Raw genomic sequence first — 18282 nt, 5'->3', positions numbered from 1 at the left:
TATTACTCATTGGAGCATTCAACACAGAAGTGTTTTTTGTTGTTGTGGCCATCGATACAGGATAAGGTCTCCATTAAAAAAAACTGCCCAACCTTTATCAGAAGACGACACCAAAAATAGCTGTGTTTGCTGTGTCGTTTAGAGGTTTTGTCCATCTGGTCAGTGCAGTACATTTCAGATCCTTCCAGATGCTGAACACCCACACAAAGCCTGGGCGGTCTTAGTCTGTCGCAAGCCAGTCAAGCCCACGAGGGTTGGTTTCAGGCTAAAAATGAAGGCAACTAGAACCAGAATAAAACAAATAGCTTTAACTTCTCACATGGAGAAGTGTTTTATTATTTGAGAATGGGGATGTTATCAGCTGTTACCAAAAATGTTTCATTCCTTGGCGAAAGACCAATACATACATTTTTCTGGACAGAGTCAAATGGAGAAAAAATTAAAAATTCACTGACTGTACACACAAATCGCAGAGGTGGCCATAATGCACATCTAACTGGGAAACCGTGAGCTCCCCTTCCAGGACCCCATCATTTGGCCCCGTGAGGAAATAATAGCATATAAGAAACCCCATAAACAAGCTCCTGCGTTACCTTGATTAGGTTAAAATTAACTGAACCAAGCCCCGACAGGGCTTTCCAATTCAAATTAAGAGGTAAAGTATGGACACATACTGGAGCCAAGTTGGAATGGTATTTAGTCATGTTTATGTAACTTTCAATTTCAAATGACCCAAATTAAAAGCAAAGTGTAACTTTCAAAAAAAAATAAAAACGGGAACAAACTAAAATTTCCACTACAGAAATGTTAAATGGAAAGAGTAAAAAAAAAAGATGACGGGAAACAAGTTGACATTGAAAGGCAGTTTCAATCAAATAAAAACATAGGACTAGGTACAGCTTGCATACTCAATTATCAAAATTACAGTTGACAGAAGAGTCTTCTAATCAACTGAATAATTTAAACCTTGAGGTTTCTATTACATTTCAGATATTAAAAGATGTCAGAGGGCATGATTGGGGGGTGTGTGTGCGCGCGTATATATTTATACACACACACACTTGGTTTTTTTTCAGTCCTCCCCCTTTGGTCACTCATTAAATAGCCATCTTTCCTCAAACCTATTCGAATCCCCAAAAAATATCAAAATAAAGATGCACTGCCAGCACATGCCCACTTTCACATCTAGAAGGGCATGCTTGATCTAATACTCTGATGTGTCAATTTAGCAAAGGACGCTTGTGTTAAAAATGACAGAATAGAAGTGTAGAAAGACTTGAGGGATTCAAGGCCTAGCACGGATCAGAACTACTGATCATGATAAAATGGCTACGTAAAATATTGAGAAATTACAAGCAGGTAGGAATCAAACCATTAGACATGGCAGGATTTTGTATTGTCACCGTCAACCATGTATGTGACACAGACACACAAAACCCACAAGAATTGGACAACAACCTTCCTGCAAACTTCAGAACCCCTCCCCGTGCCCAGCAAAAAACACAATGGCGTAGGTTATTTTAATGTCACAGCAAGAAGACACTACTTTTCTACTAGCTAAGAAATATTTAAGTGATAGTTAGCCTAGAAATGACATTATAAGAACCAAGGAGATATCCCCTTGCAAAAACAAATGTGTAGCCTTTCCAATCTCATTTAGTTCCCGCCCACTCCTCTATTATTGTAAGTATGGAAAACAAGTACCCCTTCACCCTTTTGGGTTTACTTGTGACCCCCCTTGCTGGTTTTAAAGGAAACCTGCAGTATCTTGTCTCCAAGCCGGTAACCGTTGAGGCTGGCAATGGCCATGGCCGCCTCCTCGTAGTTGGTCATGGTGACGAAGCCGAAGCCTTTGCATTTATTGGTGTTGAAGTCGCGGATGACCTTGACGTTGGTGACGGCTCCGAAGGGCCCGAACATCTGCCACAGGATGCCCTCGTCAGCGTCCTGGCCCAGGTTGTAAATGAAGATACACCAGCCGGCCGTGGAGTTCCCTTCAGCGCTGACCGTAGACATGCTGCTCATGTGGTCTACACTCATCGGAGAGAACCTGCCAGGGGCACAGAACAACGGTTCTTCAAATACTACTCCATAGATGCCAGTTTAAAATAACACACAAACAAGGTGCAGGCCTGTTGACCAAGGAAATATAGAATATAAATCACTAACAAGTCAGGGGTCTAGGTTGACTGGGGTTCTAGTCTCAACTCCCCGAGATCACAAAAATACCCTTGCTAACAACCGGGCACTGACATGCATTGTGTAGTGCTGTCGGCCACTCACCTGAATCTCTGGGCCTGGTGGTGTACCGGGCCCCCAAAGCGCCGACCCTGGTTGTGGTAGAGCTGGTTGATGACCTGGGAGTTCTTGGCCTGGTTGGGGTTGGCAGCAAACTTCACTGTGATGGGCTCCGAGGCCCCAGGGGGTTTCTGCCCATTCAGGTCTTTGATGGCGTCCTCCGCCTCAGCCCGTTTGTCAAAGCGGATAAAGGCCACACCCCTGGACAGGCCTGAGAAGCAAGGGGAGAAAATGGAGGAGTCATTAATGGAATAGGCTACAGATGCCCAAAAATGGTTTTGCCCTAATAGTTAGTATTTGGGGAGTAGAAAGTCCACTTGAACAGCATTACTTGTGCTCATTTAATTGAGTCAGACTGAATGAGAAATATTTGTGCAGTGCCCGCCTACCTGAGGCCTGATCGACCAAGACACGCGAGTTGATGATCTGGCCATAGCGTGTGAACATATCCTCCACATCTTTCTGTGTCATGGTCTTGGGCAGCCCACTAATGTAAAGATTGGCATCCTTAATACCGTCAGAGCTCGGCCTGGCAAAGGACACCTGATGAGAACACAACAGGTCAGTTTCCATTGTGCAATTTATAGGGAAAATATATATATTTTTTAAATAATGCTTTGGAATTCATTTGACAAAATTACAAACATTATAGATTTTATTTTATCCGATTCAAAACCAAAACTCCCAAAATGTCTCGTAAAACTTTAAAAGAAAAACAAAATAACAAAAAAATATTAAAAGCCACAATTCTGTCAGTGCTGAGCGAGAATGCACATTGCCGAGCAGCTACTTAATAAAATAAATATAATTTCTAAAAATGGGTCCATTTTGAAAAGTTAAGCTATAAAAGGAAAATAAAAATAAATGTAATTGTGAAATGATGCACGGCTTTGAGTCGGCACGTCACTCTCAAGCAAAACTAACTCTGCAATAACCAGTAGTGTTAAACTAAAAACCAAAGTAGTCTGAACAAAATGAATAAGCTTCCGTATAAATATGTGCCAAAAATAAAACCATGTCAGGTTACCCACACAGGCCAACTGCTTCAAATCAAACTTTCCAAAACCAATAAATTATAGAACAAAAACATTTCAATATTACATGATTGTTTAAGTAGACATGTTACCCAAATACCTTTATATGCTTTTGCAAATAGACACTTTGCAGGAGGGCTCCCCCTCAACTGCCCAGGGACTACTTGAGAAACATATCACATCCATCAGTTGAAACATGAAAACACCTGATTGCACGTTACCTTGATAGTTTTAGACTGTAGTCTCAGCCCATTGAGGGTATTGATAGCCCTTTCTGCATCACTAGCGTTAACATAGTTAACAAATCCGTACCCTAAACTGTGGCCTGGAGAAAAAAAAAGGGGGAAAAAACAACAAAATAAAATAACAAAAGTTTGTCCATATTTACAGATTGGATACCAGTCTTCCCACAGGAGATATCAGCACAATGCATGCATTTTGGCAAAAACATTTACAAAGGAAAACATTTTCTGCGAAATATGGCTCAAGAAAAAAAAAAAACCACATTGAAATAGTGTAAATGAAAAAAACATTTTTCAAATAGAAGGGAGTAACAATAGATTAAAGCTTTAGTATTCGAATCAAAATGATCCAGGGGTCACGTTAATGCAGGATTCTGAAAAAGGTCAAAACAGAACAAATATATCTTGCTGCATTTTAGTAAACGCAGATCAAAAATGGTCAATTCTGCTCGGCTTCAGTCAGGGTTCGCGCAAAACCATTACAAATGACTCATTTCGTGCGTCGGTTGCACTTCACTCAGATTCAAAAGGCACTCGCACATCTATGCCATCTTTGTTGCAGGTGCATAGTAAATGGAATAAGATGAGAAAAATGAAGAAACCCGCAGACTGATCTTGCTAGGATCACTGCTCTTTATTAAGCTTTACGTATCGGCCTCAAGGACTTCGTCAGAGCTTTGGGGGCCTTGAGGCCGATACGTAAAGCTTAATAAAAAGCAGTGATACTAGCAAGAGCAGTGTGCGGGTTTCTTATTTTTTCCTCACCTCCACTCAGAGAAAAGTATCTTTGCTCATGATTGGATCACCAGACTCACTGATGTGTAGTGTACTTTTCTCCAGTACTTTCCTCCGGTGTAGTTTTTCTTCAGTAGTAGGTTAAAATGCAAGACCAACTTCAAGTAAAACACTTGACTTACAATATAAAATGCAGGTGAAATGTTTTAAAAACGAATGTTAAAAAAAAAAAAGGTCTGCGTTGTGAAAATGCAGATTTATGAAAAGCTAATGCGACCCTTGATATCGAACACTTAATTTAAAAAAACTTGAACGTCCTCTTTCCAATAAATATTCACACGTTACAATTTGAAACTAAATAGAATCCCATTATAACTAGTCACCAAAGAAAAGGTATTTAATGCTTGGTTTTACAATATGGAGTTATCACCAAATCTAATAACATAGAGCAGCCATAATGCCCAATGAAACAAGAAAACAACCGCAAAGACCATAAACAAAAAACTCCCCAAAGACCACTATTAAAAGAGATACTCAAGTAACGAAAGTTTAAAGAACAGATGTAACAAGGTGTAATATATAGCACAGAAAAACAGGAGTTGAAAAAAAAAATATATATATATATATACTATCCCTGATCCCAACACTAAATCAGGTAGTCTGCAATTAAAAATTAAAAACATTTAGTAAAATAAAATCATTTTAGGAAACACGCAGGAGTTGCATACAGAGTAAAATACAATTACGGTAACCAACAAATACTGCATTGAATTTACAGACTAGTAATCAAGAAAGAAAATATTGGTAAAGTCAAAAAAAATATTTGATGTCACATTCAACATCAGACTTTTGTAGTGGACTACATGTGCAGACAGACAAAGAAGGCCGGGCCATGTACCACCTTATGGAGAGTGATTCAAGTAAATTAACTGAGGTCAAAAGAAAAGGGTTTGGACTCACTCTGGTTTTTGTGATAGGGATTACCTGCCACTTTATCGCGGATGAGTTTGGCAGACTCCACCTCGCCGATGCTGCTGAAGAGACTCCGCAACTCGTCCTGGCTCATGTTTTGGGGCAGGTAATTGACGATAAGGTTGGTTTTGGCATCTTTAGGCTCATCTGCCATGTGTTCGTCGTAATCGTTATCATAAACTACTTGCTATAATTTCACGAGAATGGGATGAGAGGAAGTGAGCCATTCTGAAGACAACTTCATCAAGGGTGAGAAACAGTAAACTAGATCCGATCATAGAGAATGCTGCCCATGTTCCAAAAGAATAAGACATGCAAAACAGAATACTTTCTCAAAATACAGCCAAAGTTAAATCATCCGTGGACTTACCTTTATGTTAATTGAACCCTTACTTCCATGCCGTTGTGACTCTCTGTTGTCACCCTGACAACTCTGTACCTCACACACCTGCAAAAGAAACACGGGTTAATTTTACAATCCTTTGACGCAGACAACTGAGCACTTGACACCCTTCCACTTCTTTTCCCAGTTCTTGTCCATTTCACAACAGTCATAATACAATGCAGGCCAAAACTTCTACGCAACAGCACAATGCATCCCAGTGGGCATACAACATGATAAAGACGTATTTTACTGGTTGAAATCTGGTCGGGACGTCTTATAACCAGATCACAACCAGATTATTGTTTTTCAAGAAATCTTAATTTAGTGGCCGGAGACTTTAATGCAGGGAAACTTAAATCAGTTCTACCAAATCTCTATCAACATGTTAAATGTGCAACCAGAGGGAAAAAAATTCTAGATCACCTGTACTCCGCACACAGAGATGCGTACAAAGCTCTCCCTCGCCCTCCATTTGGTAAATCTGACCACAACTCTATCCTCCTGATTCCTGCTTAGAAGCAAAAATTAAAGCAGGAATCACCAGTGACTCGGTCTATAAAATTTTTTGCTATCACAGACTGGAACATGTTCCGGGATTCTTCCGATGACATTGAGGAATACACCACATCAGTCACTGGCTTTATCAACAAGTGCATTGAGGACGTCGTCCCCACAGTGACTGTACGTACATACCCCAACCAGAAGCCATGGATTACAGACAATATTCGCACTGAGCTAAAGGGTAGAGCTGCCGCTTTCAAGGTGCAGGACTCTTAAAAGAAATCCCGCTATGCCCTGCGACGAACCATCAAACAGGCAAAGCGTCAATACAGGGCTAAGATTGAATCATACTACACCGGCTCCGACGCTCGTCGGATGTGGCAGGGCTTGCAAACTATTACAGACAACAAAAGGGAAGCACAGCCACGAGCTGCCCAGTGACACCAGCCTACCAGACGAGCTAAATCACTTCTATGCTCGCTTTGAGGCAAGCAACACTGAGGCATGCATGAGAGCATCAGCTGTTCCGGACGACTGTGTGATCACGCTCTCCGTAGCCGAAGTGAGTAAGACCTTTAAACAGGTCAACATACACAAAGCTGCGGGGCCAGACAGATTACCAGGACGTGTGCTCCGGGCATGTGCTGACCAACTGGCAGGTGTCTTCGCTGACATTTTCAACCTCTCCCTGTCTGAGTCTGTAATACCAACATGCTTCAAGCAGACCACCATAGTCCCTGTGCCCAAGAACAAAGGCAACCTGCCTAAATGACTACAGACCCGTAGCACTCACGTCCGTAGCCATGAAGTACTTTGAAAGGCTGGTAATGGCTCACATCAACACCATTATCCCAGAAACCCTAGACCCACTCCAATTTGCATACCGCCCAAACAGATCCGCAGATGATGCAATCTCTATTGCACTCCACACTGCCCTTTCCCACCTGGACAAAAGGAACACCTATATGAGAATTCTCAGCGTTCAACACCATAGTACCCTCAAAGCTCATCACCAATCTAAGGATCCTGGGACTAAACACCTCCCTCTGCAACTGGATCCTGGACTTCCTGACAGGCCGCCCCCAGGTGGTGAGGGTAGGTAGCAACACATCTGCCACGATGATCCTCAACACTGGAGCTCCCCAGGGGTGCATGCTCAGTCCCCTCCTGTACTCCCTGTTCACCCACAACTGCATGGCCAGGCACGACTCCAACACCATCATTAAGTTTGCTGACGACACAACAGTGGTAGGCCTGATCACCAACAAAGACGAGACAGCCTATAGGGAGGTCGTCAGAGACCAGGCCGGGTGGTGCTAGAACAACAACCTATCCCTCAACGTAACCAAGACTAAGGAGATGATTGTGGACTACAGGAAAAGGAGCACATCCCCATTCTCATTGACGGGGCTGTAGTGGAGCAGGTTGAGAGCCTCAAATTCCATGGTGTCCACATCACCAACAAACTAGAAAGGTCCAAACACACCAACCAAGACAGTCGTGAAGAGGGCACGACAAAGCCTATTCACCCTCAGGAAACTAAAAAGATTTGGCATGGGTCCTGAGATCCTCAAAAGTTTCTACAGCTGCAACATCGAGAGCATCCTGACCCGTTGCATCACTGCCTGGTACGGCAATTGCTCGGCCTCCGACCGCAAAGCACTACAGAGGGTAGTGTGTACGGCCCAGTACATCACTGGTGCAAAGCTGCCTGCCATCCAGGACCCCTACACCAGGCGGTGTCAGAGGAAGGCCCTAAAAAGACCCCAGCCACAGACTGTTTTCTCTACTACCGCATGGCAAGTGGTACCAGAATGCCAAGTCTAGGGCAAAAAAGCTTCAACACTTTTTACCCCCAAGCCATAAGACTCTTGAACAGGTAACCAAATGGTTACCCGGACTATTTGCATTGTGTGCCCCCCCAACCCCTATTTCAAGCTGCTGCTACTCTGTTTATCTTATATGCATAGTCACTTTAACGATACCTACATGTACATACTACCTCAATAAGCCTGACTAACAGGTGTCGGTATATAGCCTTGCTACTCTTTTTTCAAATGTCTTTTTTTTGTTTGTTTTGAATTTTACCCCCTTTTCTCCCCAATTTCGTGGTATCCAATTGTTTTTAGTAGCTACTATCTTGTCTCATCGTTACAACTCCCGTACGGGCTCGGGAGAGACGAAGGTTGAAAGTCATGCGTCCTCCGATACACAACCCAACCAAGCCGCACTGCTTCTTAACACAGCGCGTATCCAACCCGGAAGCCAGCCGGACCAATGTGTCGGAGGAAACACCGTGCACCTGGCAACCTTGGCTAGCGCACACTGCGCCCAGCCTGCCACAGGAGTCGCTGGTCCGCGATGAGACAACAACATCCCTACCGGCCAAGCCCTCCCTAACCCGGACGACGCTAGGCCAATTGTGCGTCAGGATCTCGTCACGCTGTCTGTGCATTCAAATTGCCGTCGATAAAATAGTTTCCGTAGCTTATGCCTGCCCATACCATAACCCCACCATCGAGCAAACCGCTCACCCACACGATTCCATACACGTGTCTGCCATCTGCCCGGTACAGTTGAAACCATCCATGAAGAGCATACGGCTCCAGCTTGCCAGTGGCCATCGAAGGTGAGCATTTAACCACTGAAATCAGTTACCACTGCAAACTGCAGTCAGGTCAAGATCCTGGTGAGGATGACGAGCACGCAGATGAGCTTCCCGGAGACGTTTTCTGACAGTTTGTGCAGAAATTCTTCGGTTGTGCAAACCCCCAGTTTCATCAGCTATTCGGGTGGCTGGTCCGAGATGATGCCGCAGGTGAAGAAGCCAGATGTGGATGGTCTGGGCTGGCGTGGTTACATGTGTTCTGTGGTTGGGAGGCCGGTTGGTTGCACTGCCAATTTCACAAAAAACAACAACGGAGGATGTGGTTTTTAATTATTTGGCAACAGCTCTGGTGGACATTTCTGCAGTCAGTAAGCTAATCGCACACTCCCCCAAAACTTGAGGCATCTGTGGCATTGTGTTGTGACAAAGCTGCACAGTGGCATTTTACTGTCCCTAGCCCAATGTGCTCCTGATCATGCTGTTTAATCAGCTATTTGTTATTCCCACCCAGTCAGGTGGTTGGATTATCTTGGCAAAGGAGAAATTCTCACTAAAAAGGATGGAAACAAATGTGGCCAAATAATTTAGAAAAGCTTTTTGTATATATGGAACATTTTTGGGATATTTTATTTCAGCTCATGAAACATGGGACTAACTCTTTACATGTTGAATGTATATTTTTGTTCAGTGTATAAACGTGATTACTTCATGTTTCAGCATGATATGAACAGCCCGATGTCGCAAGGATCTGTGCACACTTCCTGGAAGCTGAAAATGTCCCAGACATGTCAACCATTGAGCATGTTCGGGATGCTCTGGATCGATGTGTACGAGAGCGTGTTCCAGATCCCGCCAATATCTGGCAAACTCACACAGCCATTGAAGAGGAGTGGGACAACATTCCACGAGCAACAGCCTGATCAACTCTATGCAAAGGAGATGTGTCACGCATATCTGTATTACCAGTCATGTGAAAACCATAGATTAGGACCTAATGAAATTATTTTAATTGACTAACGTTATATGAACTGTAACATCTTTGAAATTGTTGCATTTCTATTTCAGTGTATATGAGCAAGATGCTCTTTTTTAAAGACATTTTTTATTTACCCTTTATTTAAAGTGTTAGAGTCGGGGTTAAACTTGGAACATTGTTATACTAGAGACATGATACATGTGGTATCATTCCCAGAGACTATGTATATTGTTACAGGATATAGCTCGTAGGAGAGGGAGGACAGCTAACTGTGCACAATATAGGGACTATTATGAAGTTAAATTGAACATTACATATACCCAGATCATGGTGAGAGTAGAAGAGATAGTGGTGGCATTTCAGACACTATGGTAAACTTTCAAGAAACCTGTGGCTCAGTTTTGTTAGGTTGGACATTCTTCAACTCATTCATCTCTTTCCCAATTTCTAACAGCCGGCGAACACTTGACAGATTACATGCAGTAGTTATTCTCACGGCAGTCGCTGTAGGGACAGTAATTGAAGGAGGCTATAATCATGGGCCATGTTAGTAGTAGCAGGGGTTACTTTAGTAGCATTGTTGGGTTATCAGTTAATGAGGACTCATGTCACATGGCTGGGGAGCTGGGAGACCGATGGGAAACGGGGGCTGTTATTCAAATGTCACAAATTAGTGATCTTGCCATAAGGGAGTCCATGTTGTCAGGAAATGACCCATTCGTCGCAGTGTGTATATCCTTAGGTGAAAGCATCACATGAGGAGCAGGAGATAACCAAGGGCAGGGGCTGAATTCTGGAGAGTGAGTGTACATCAAGATGCACCGGGCAGGGTGTTGGGACAGCGTTGGTCTGGTCCACACACAGTACTCCTTATAGCACCTGCAGCGGTAAAGATAGTCATGTCTCTCCTCGGTGGCTAAACAGTTCTCATGGGAAGTGAGGTCCAGCTGCATAACGGGTGAGCTTGAGGACGCCATGACAGAGGAAGCGGAGCTAGAGACTAGATTCCACTGAAGGCATGCAGATGGGTTGGGTCTGGGAGCTACTTTAACATCATAGTTGGGTTAGCTGTTTTTGGTTAATGCATCATATGAAAGGATAGATGTTGGGGGTAATTGTACTCTCAACAACATGTTGAAGGCATTGATGTGAAAGCATATACAGTGCTGAGTTACCTCAAGAGGATGTAGCGTAGATTAGGGATACGCACTTGCCTATCAGGTGACGTGTCTATCAGGTGGCAATGAAGGAGATGGGGAACAAAGTGAAAATGACATGACTTGGGAACAGCTCTCGGAACCTGGGGCCGTAAAGGCGAAGACTGGGCGAAAGCATGAGGAGGCTTTTTAGGGATTTCATTTTTGTGGAATCCAGCAGAAAAGTATTCTGGAGGCATAGAGTCAGGTGAAGAGAGAGTTGGTATTGTAATGGTCTCAGACTTTGGGTTTCATGCATATATAATTAAGCATATGTAACGGATGTAAAATGGCTAGCTAGTTAGCGGTGGTGCGCGCTAATAGCGTTTCAATCGGTGACGTCACATGCTCTGAGACCTTGAAGTAGTGGTTCCCCCTGCTCTGCAAGGGCCGCGGCTTTTGTGGAGCGATGGGCAACGATGCTTCGTGGGTGACTGTTGTTGATGTGTGCAGAGGGTCCCTGGTTCGAGCCCAGGTATGGGCAAGGGGAAGGACTAAAGTTATACTGTTACACATAGCTTACCACATTGTTAATACTGTTATGTTTTGTGTTTCTCGTTGCTTTGCAAGTTTTGTGCCATCACTCTCTTAGGAACCAGAGGGAGAAAGTGGAGAAACTAAAAGCAGCTCCAGCTGAAGCGGAGGAAGCTAACAACTTCAGCTGGAATGGCATTGTGTTGTGTGATGAAGAGTGTGCATATAGACCAGCGGTCATAAGCATAACTGGGAATGTCAATCATTTTTTATCATCATCATTATCATTATTTAGTCAATTTAAGTAATTTCCTAGTGTTGAACAGTATGGAGTTAAATGTTCCAAACGGGGGACTGTTAAGATTCTGGCTTAAACTTGGAACATTATTATACTAGAGACATGATACATCAGAAGTAATACTCTAGTATCTGAGGAGTGATAGAGACTGGTTTTTACATCAGGAGTTAATGGTTATCTGTATGAGCCAGATGGATTTGGAATGTGCTGGGTAGAGGGGAGGCAGTCACTGGATTGCTATCGGTGATACGGGTGGAGGCATCAAGGGGGTTAAGGTCAGGCCAATTTAAGGTAGAGAGAACGGTTTAACACCCCATCCTGTCGAACCATAAAATATATAAGGGTTGGAGAGAAGGAGGAGTGCATCTTAATTCGATATATATACAGTCGGGCAAAAAAGTATTTAGTCAGCGACCAATTGTGCAAGTTCTCCCACTTAAAAAGGAGAGAGGCCTGCAATTTTCATCATAGGTACACTTCAACCGTGACAGACAAAATGAGAAGAAAAAAAATCCAGAAAAATCACATTGTAGGATTTTTAATGAATTTATTTGCAAATTATGGTGGAAAATAAGTATTTGGTCACCTACAAACAAGCAAGATTTCTGGCTCTCACAGACCTGTAACTTATTCTTTAAGAGGCTCCTCTGTCCTCCACTCGTTACCTGTATTAATGGCACCTGTTTGAACTTGTTATCAGTATAAAAGACACCTGTCCACAACCTCAAACAGTTACACTCCAAACTCCACTATGGCCAAGACCAAAGAGCTGTCAAAGGAAACCAGAAACAAAATTGTAGACCTGCACCAGGCTGGGAACACTGAATCTGCAATAGGTAAGCAGCTTGGTTTGAAGAAATCAACTGTGGGAGCAATTATTGCAGAACACCATACCTACTGTGAAACGGAAGACATACAAGACCACTGATAATCTCCCTCGGTCCTGGAGTGGCCTTGGGGCTCCACGCAAGATCTCACCCCGTGGGGTCAAAATGATCACAAGAACGGTGAGCAAAAATCCCAGAACCACACAAGGGGACCTAGTGAATGACCTGCAGAGAGCTGGGACCAAAGTAACAAAGCCTACCATCAGTAACACACTACGCCGCCAGGGACTCAAATCCAGATTTTTACCTTGTCAGCTCAGGGATTCGACCTAGCAACCTTTCGGTTACCGGCCCAACCACTAGGCTACCTGCCACCCCTCTACGCTATAACTGCGAAACTTTTAGCCAGCTGAGTCCAAAGTTTCTTCAGGAATGTCCGTTTCAAATCTCAGACTGATAAAGTTGTAATGTGCCAATTCTCTTCACTGCAGATCTGACCCATGACACCACTCTTCAAGAAGGCCACCATGCTCCAGTTCACCTTCTGTGCTCAGAGGTCCTTGATGAGGATCTACCCCACCCCGCCACTCTTAATCATTAATAAAATAAAACAATGGGACTTTATATACTCTGTACCAGTATTTCTATGCGTGTAAAGCCTGTGGGTGAATTATTCAACAATTACTGTATGCAGATGTGCAATTTTGTTCAAACATTTTGTTTTTGCCATTGCGTGATCTATTTTAAATGTAAGAATATATGTTTCAGATTCCAACTTTAATTGGTAACTTGGAAAATAAATAGAAATATAATGAACAATGTTTTCAATATCCAACTATCCTCCAAAATACTTTTTACAGTAGGCAATATACTGCAGTCAGGTGGTCATTACCAGGTTATGATAAGGTCTTAACTATGACCAGTAGGCTACATAATATAGGTGGTCAGAATGATGACCATTTGGTCAAATTAAAAGGTCACAATTATGACCAACTGGTTGTTTGGTTGGTCAGAAAAATGAATCATATTCTGGTCAGTAAAAAGACGTGAAAATGTGTCCCTTTTCTACCAGAATAAAACGTTTTTTCAACCTGGTTTTGCACACTGGGATAGTTACAAAATAACTTTCAAAAACATTTGCCAGAGCCACTCACTTTGAGGTATCTGATGTGTCCCCTTCTGACTGCCATGTAGATGCTTCACAAATGCAGATGCTGAAATAAAAAAAAAGTAACAGTTCGCTACTAGCTACTAGCTGAACTAGTATCTTGGCAAAGGAGAGGATGAATATGACGAGATCTACTCTACTTTCTGCCCAGAAAGCTACCATTCAAGCAATGATAGAACAACGAGACATTATAAATCTGTTGAAATATCTGTGAAGAAACCACTTGGCGTTTCCACTCACTACCAAATATGGTAGAGAGGAAGCCGACTTGACGGTAGTGGGAGAAGATGGAATGAGATGGGGATTTTGGCCGACATTCACCAAATTCTCTCATCGATTAAACATTTACAGTTGAAGTCAGAAGTTTACATACACCTTAGCCAAATACATTTAAACTCAGTTTTTCACAATTCCTGACATTAAATCCTAGTAAAAATTCCCCGTTTTAGGTCAGTTAGGATCACCACTTCAGTTTAAGAATGTGAAATGTCAGAATAATAGTAGACTGATTTACTTCAGCATTTCTTTCTTTCATCACATTCCCAGTGGGTGAAAAGTTTACATACACTCAATTAGTATTTGTTAGCATTGCCTTTCAATTGTTTAACTTGGGTCAAACGTTTTGGATAGCCTTACACAAGCTTCCCACAATACGTTGGGTGAATTTTGGCCAATTCCTCCTGACAGAGCTGGTGTAACGGAGTCAGGTTTGAAGGCTTCCTTGCTCGCACACGCTTTTTCAGTTCTGCCCACAAATTTTACGGTCAGGGCTTTGTGATGGCCCACTCCAATACCTTGACTTTGTTGTCCTTAAGCCATTTTGCCACAACTTTGGAAGTATGCTTGTGGTCATTGTCCATTTGGAAGACCCATTTGTGACCAAGCTTTAACTTCCTGACTGATGTCTTAAGATGTTGCTTCAATACATCTCCATAATTTTACTTCCTCATGATGCCATCTATTTTGTGAAGTGCACCAGTCCCTCCTGCAGCAAAGCACCTCCACAACATGATGCTGCCACCCCCACAACATGATGCTGCCACCCCCATGCTTCACCGTTGGGATGGTGTTCTTTGACTTGCAAGCCTCCCCCTTTCTCCTCCAAACATAGTGATGGTCATTATGGCCAAACAGTTCTATTTTTGTTTCATCAGAGCAGAGGACATTTCTCCAAAAAGTACGATCTTTGTCCCCATGTGCAGTTGCAAACCATTGTCTGGCTTTTTTGTGGCGGTTTTGGAGCAGTGGCTTCTTCCTTGCTGAGCGGCCTTTCAGTTTATGTCAATTTAGGTTTCGTTTTACTGCAGATATGGATAATTTTGTACCCGTTTCCTCCAGCATCTTCACAAGGTCCTTTGCTGTTGTTCTGGGATTGATTTGCACTTCTTACACCAAAATACGTTCATCTCTAGGAGACAGAACGTGTCTCTTTCCTGGGCAGTATGATGGCTGCATGGTGGTTATACTTGCTTACTGTTGTTTGTACAGATGAACATGGTACTTTCAGATGTTTGGAAATTGCTCCCAAAGGTGAACCAGACTCGTGGAGGTCTAAAAAAAAAGTCTGAGGTCTTGGCTGATTTCCCCATGATGTCAAGCAAAGAGGCACTGAGTTTGAAGGTAGGCCTTGAAATACATCCACACCTTCAATTGACTCAAATGATTTAAATTAGCATATCAGAAGCTTCTAAAGCCATGACATCATTTTCCAAGCTGTTTATAGGCACAGTCAACTTAGTGTATGTAAACTTCTGACCCTCTGGAATTGTGATACAGTGAATTATAAGTGAAGTAATCTGTCTGTAAACAATTGTTGGAAAAACACTTGTGTCGTGCACAAAGTAGATGTCTATAATCTGTTTCGAACAGTGGACTAAGTTTTAAATTGCGTTGTTTAGGACGGCAAAGGCGAAATTAGTAATTGAAAAATGCACACTTCAGAGTAGGCATTCCTTAATATAAATATGCAATGCATGACTGTGCCAGATTGCAGAAAAACTGACGAATTTACAAATGTGCAACACCCGCTGAATACGACCAGTGTCAGCAAAAACATTTATTAAATTAAATTGTTGCCAGCAGCACAGTTAGTTACCAACGATCTGCATAACCTGAAAACTGCCTAACCAGCGAGTAAAATGGTACGAGTGAAGTGTTCTCTCATTTTATGTCTGGAAATAGCTAGCAAGCTAGCCAACGTTAGCTTGGGTGCTTGACTATCATTGTAAGGCCAGAACCCTCGGGTCAACCCTACTCCTCGGCCAGAGCGTCCAGTGTGGGCTCTGAATTTACATACGCCCAGAACGCACTCTGGAAATCCAGGGGTACCTTCATAAATTCACTCTGGCTATCTACTCCAATTTCAGAGCACTCCTCTAAGTGTGCCGGAGCGCAGAACAACGGATGAATTTACGAACGCTCAACACCCATTGAATATGGCCAGTGTCCGTAAACGTCGGCAAAAACGCGTAATTAAATTGTTGCCAGCAGCACAGTTAGTCGCCAACGATCTGGATAACATGAAAACAGCTTTGCTAGGGCGAGTATAATGGTCAGCGGGGAACAATCTGGCAAGCTCTGAATTTATTCAGAGTGTTGCCAGATTGTCCATTCGTAAATTCAGAGCGTTTCGACAATCGGAGAAGATAGCCAGAGTGACTTTATGAACACACCCCAGATTGGATTTACGACAAAAAAATAAATAATAATAAAACTGGCTGATGTGTTCCCATTAGAAACGACAGGCTGTGGTCTATCTTGGTTGGGTTATACAAATATGTGGTTCAAGCTACCCTTCACCAGCTCACAATATTTCCGTTACTCACCAAATATGCCTGCAACTATTGTAATTTACTGCCGTTACTCCCGGTACTCCCGGTATGTACTTCCAAAAAAATCTAAATAAAAATGCACAACAACCGATTTTTTGTATGCATTGTTCTTGACTGGAAGAGGTTTAAAAAAAACTATACATTTACATTTTTTCTGTTGCTTGTACATTTTTATGTAGACCTTTTTTGGAAGTAGATACCGGGCGTAACGGCAGTAAATGAAGATCGTTGCAGGCAGGGCAGGCATATTTGGGAGCCAATGAGCTCGATCAAAGACGGGTTTATTGCTCTATTTGGCACGATATGCTCAAATTACATGTAGTAACGTCGTTAATTTGACTAACTAGCTAACGTTTGCCAGTACTGGCAGCTTTGGACCAGACGAGGCCGAAATGGACTCACCAGTCAGATAACGTTAAGACGTAACGTTAGCTGACCATCTTTGGCAGTAGCTAACTAACACCAATGATGGTCGATAAATGAAAATCGTTCACTCAGGCAGTTTACCATTGAAAAGTGTGTCTACGTAATGACCGGGGGTGGCTCACAGACACCAATCATGCGATAACTGCCTAGTCTACTTAAGTCATTGACTTCCATTGAAACCAGACTTAAAAAAAATATTCGTTCCACCTCTGGCTAACACTATTAGCGAACTATCACTGCAAGTTTGGCATATGTTAATAACCCATATGTCTTGCATTAGTGAACACCGCAGACAATACGAGACGGTAGGAAGTAAATAGATAGCTTGCTATTTAGGTAACGTTAGTAAATAAAGGCATAGTAGCATTCGCTAGCTACTAACGTTACTAGGCCGGTTTGTCTGGACCGCATTGCACATACATAGTTAGTGAACGTTACCTACTTAACTTACTAGCTAGTTACATTGTGCACGAATGGGAAAGACAACTAGGTCACTAAATACATTGTCATTGGATTAACGTACCTGCTTTACCGCTATTCCTGTGATTAATAATAGGCCGAAAAACTGACCTGTACGCGGAAACCAATTTAGAAACAAATCTGCGGCGACCAAGCTAGCCAGCTATTTTTTTTCTCTTCCGTCCAACAACAATTAAACACCGGTGGCGCTAACACGCGCAGTCGTGTGGTTGCAACACAGTCTCTCATTAACTATGTACAAATAAGCACAATGTTTTTTTATGTACTAATTAATAGAACACACTCATGACGCATCTCGCTCACAACTGTAACACCGAAGACCTCTGATGCCACGCCCATTCTGAATTCCTTTAAACTTGATGCGAGTTTGTGCTATTAGTACAAAAAAACATAACTGCTTATTTGGATGTAGCTAGCTATTTTACTGTTAGAACGCAAGGTTCGCCATCGGACCAGAATTGAGCCGTAATATAGCATTTTCTGTATTTCGAACTCTAAACTCTTCTTTTATTTCAACTAGTTACGCGTATTGGTTCACCTTGTAGACAAGTGATATTTATTCACTCTGGCCAACCGTATCTTGTATGCTAACGTTAGCTTTTTGGTTCAAAGTGAACATTTGGGGCTTTTTAGCTAGCTACTCGCTGTTATTAATTATGTAAAAAGACAATAATATCAATTGTTTAAGCACATGGCAATCATTGTTTTGTGAATTATTGAGTTATTTATTTCATGACTTAAAAGTGGCGGGCTGTGCGTGACGGACTGTGAAACTCAATCTCCCATGATTCCGTAGTCCCGGAATTTACTATCATCATTTGTACCGGAACT

General features: G+C 42.5%; 1 protein-coding gene across 6 annotated transcripts; it reads right to left on the bottom strand.

The window, feature by feature from the left end:
• Nucleotides 1–302: 302 nt before the first annotated feature.
• On the bottom strand, nt 303–17960 carry LOC139409028 (ELAV-like protein 1). Of its 6 annotated transcripts, none has more exons than XM_071153676.1 (8): nt 17495–17960; nt 13701–13760; nt 5652–5729; nt 5270–5468; nt 3554–3657; nt 2688–2841; nt 2284–2509; nt 303–2050 (listed from the first exon to the last, which is right to left on the bottom strand). In XM_071153676.1, the coding sequence occupies exons 2-8, from the start codon at nt 13734–13736 to the stop codon at nt 1723–1725; spliced, it is 1125 nt and encodes a 374-aa protein (XP_071009777.1). In that variant the 5' UTR covers nt 13737–13760; nt 17495–17960; the 3' UTR covers nt 303–1722. The 6 variants fall into 6 exon arrangements, with proteins under 6 accessions (XP_071009777.1, XP_071009779.1, XP_071009778.1 ...); XM_071153678.1 differs by having other exon boundaries at nt 5294–5468; nt 17495–17799; XM_071153677.1 differs by having other exon boundaries at nt 17542–17793.
• Nucleotides 17961–18282: the final 322 nt, after the last annotated feature.

The sequence above is a fragment of the Oncorhynchus clarkii genome, chromosome 5 (assembly GCF_045791955.1).
Source record: "Oncorhynchus clarkii lewisi isolate Uvic-CL-2024 chromosome 5, UVic_Ocla_1.0, whole genome shotgun sequence".
NCBI lineage: Eukaryota > Metazoa > Chordata > Actinopteri > Salmoniformes > Salmonidae > Oncorhynchus > Oncorhynchus clarkii.
Note: the sequence above shows the minus strand (reverse complement) of the source record. Positions and strands in the feature narration are given on the sequence as shown.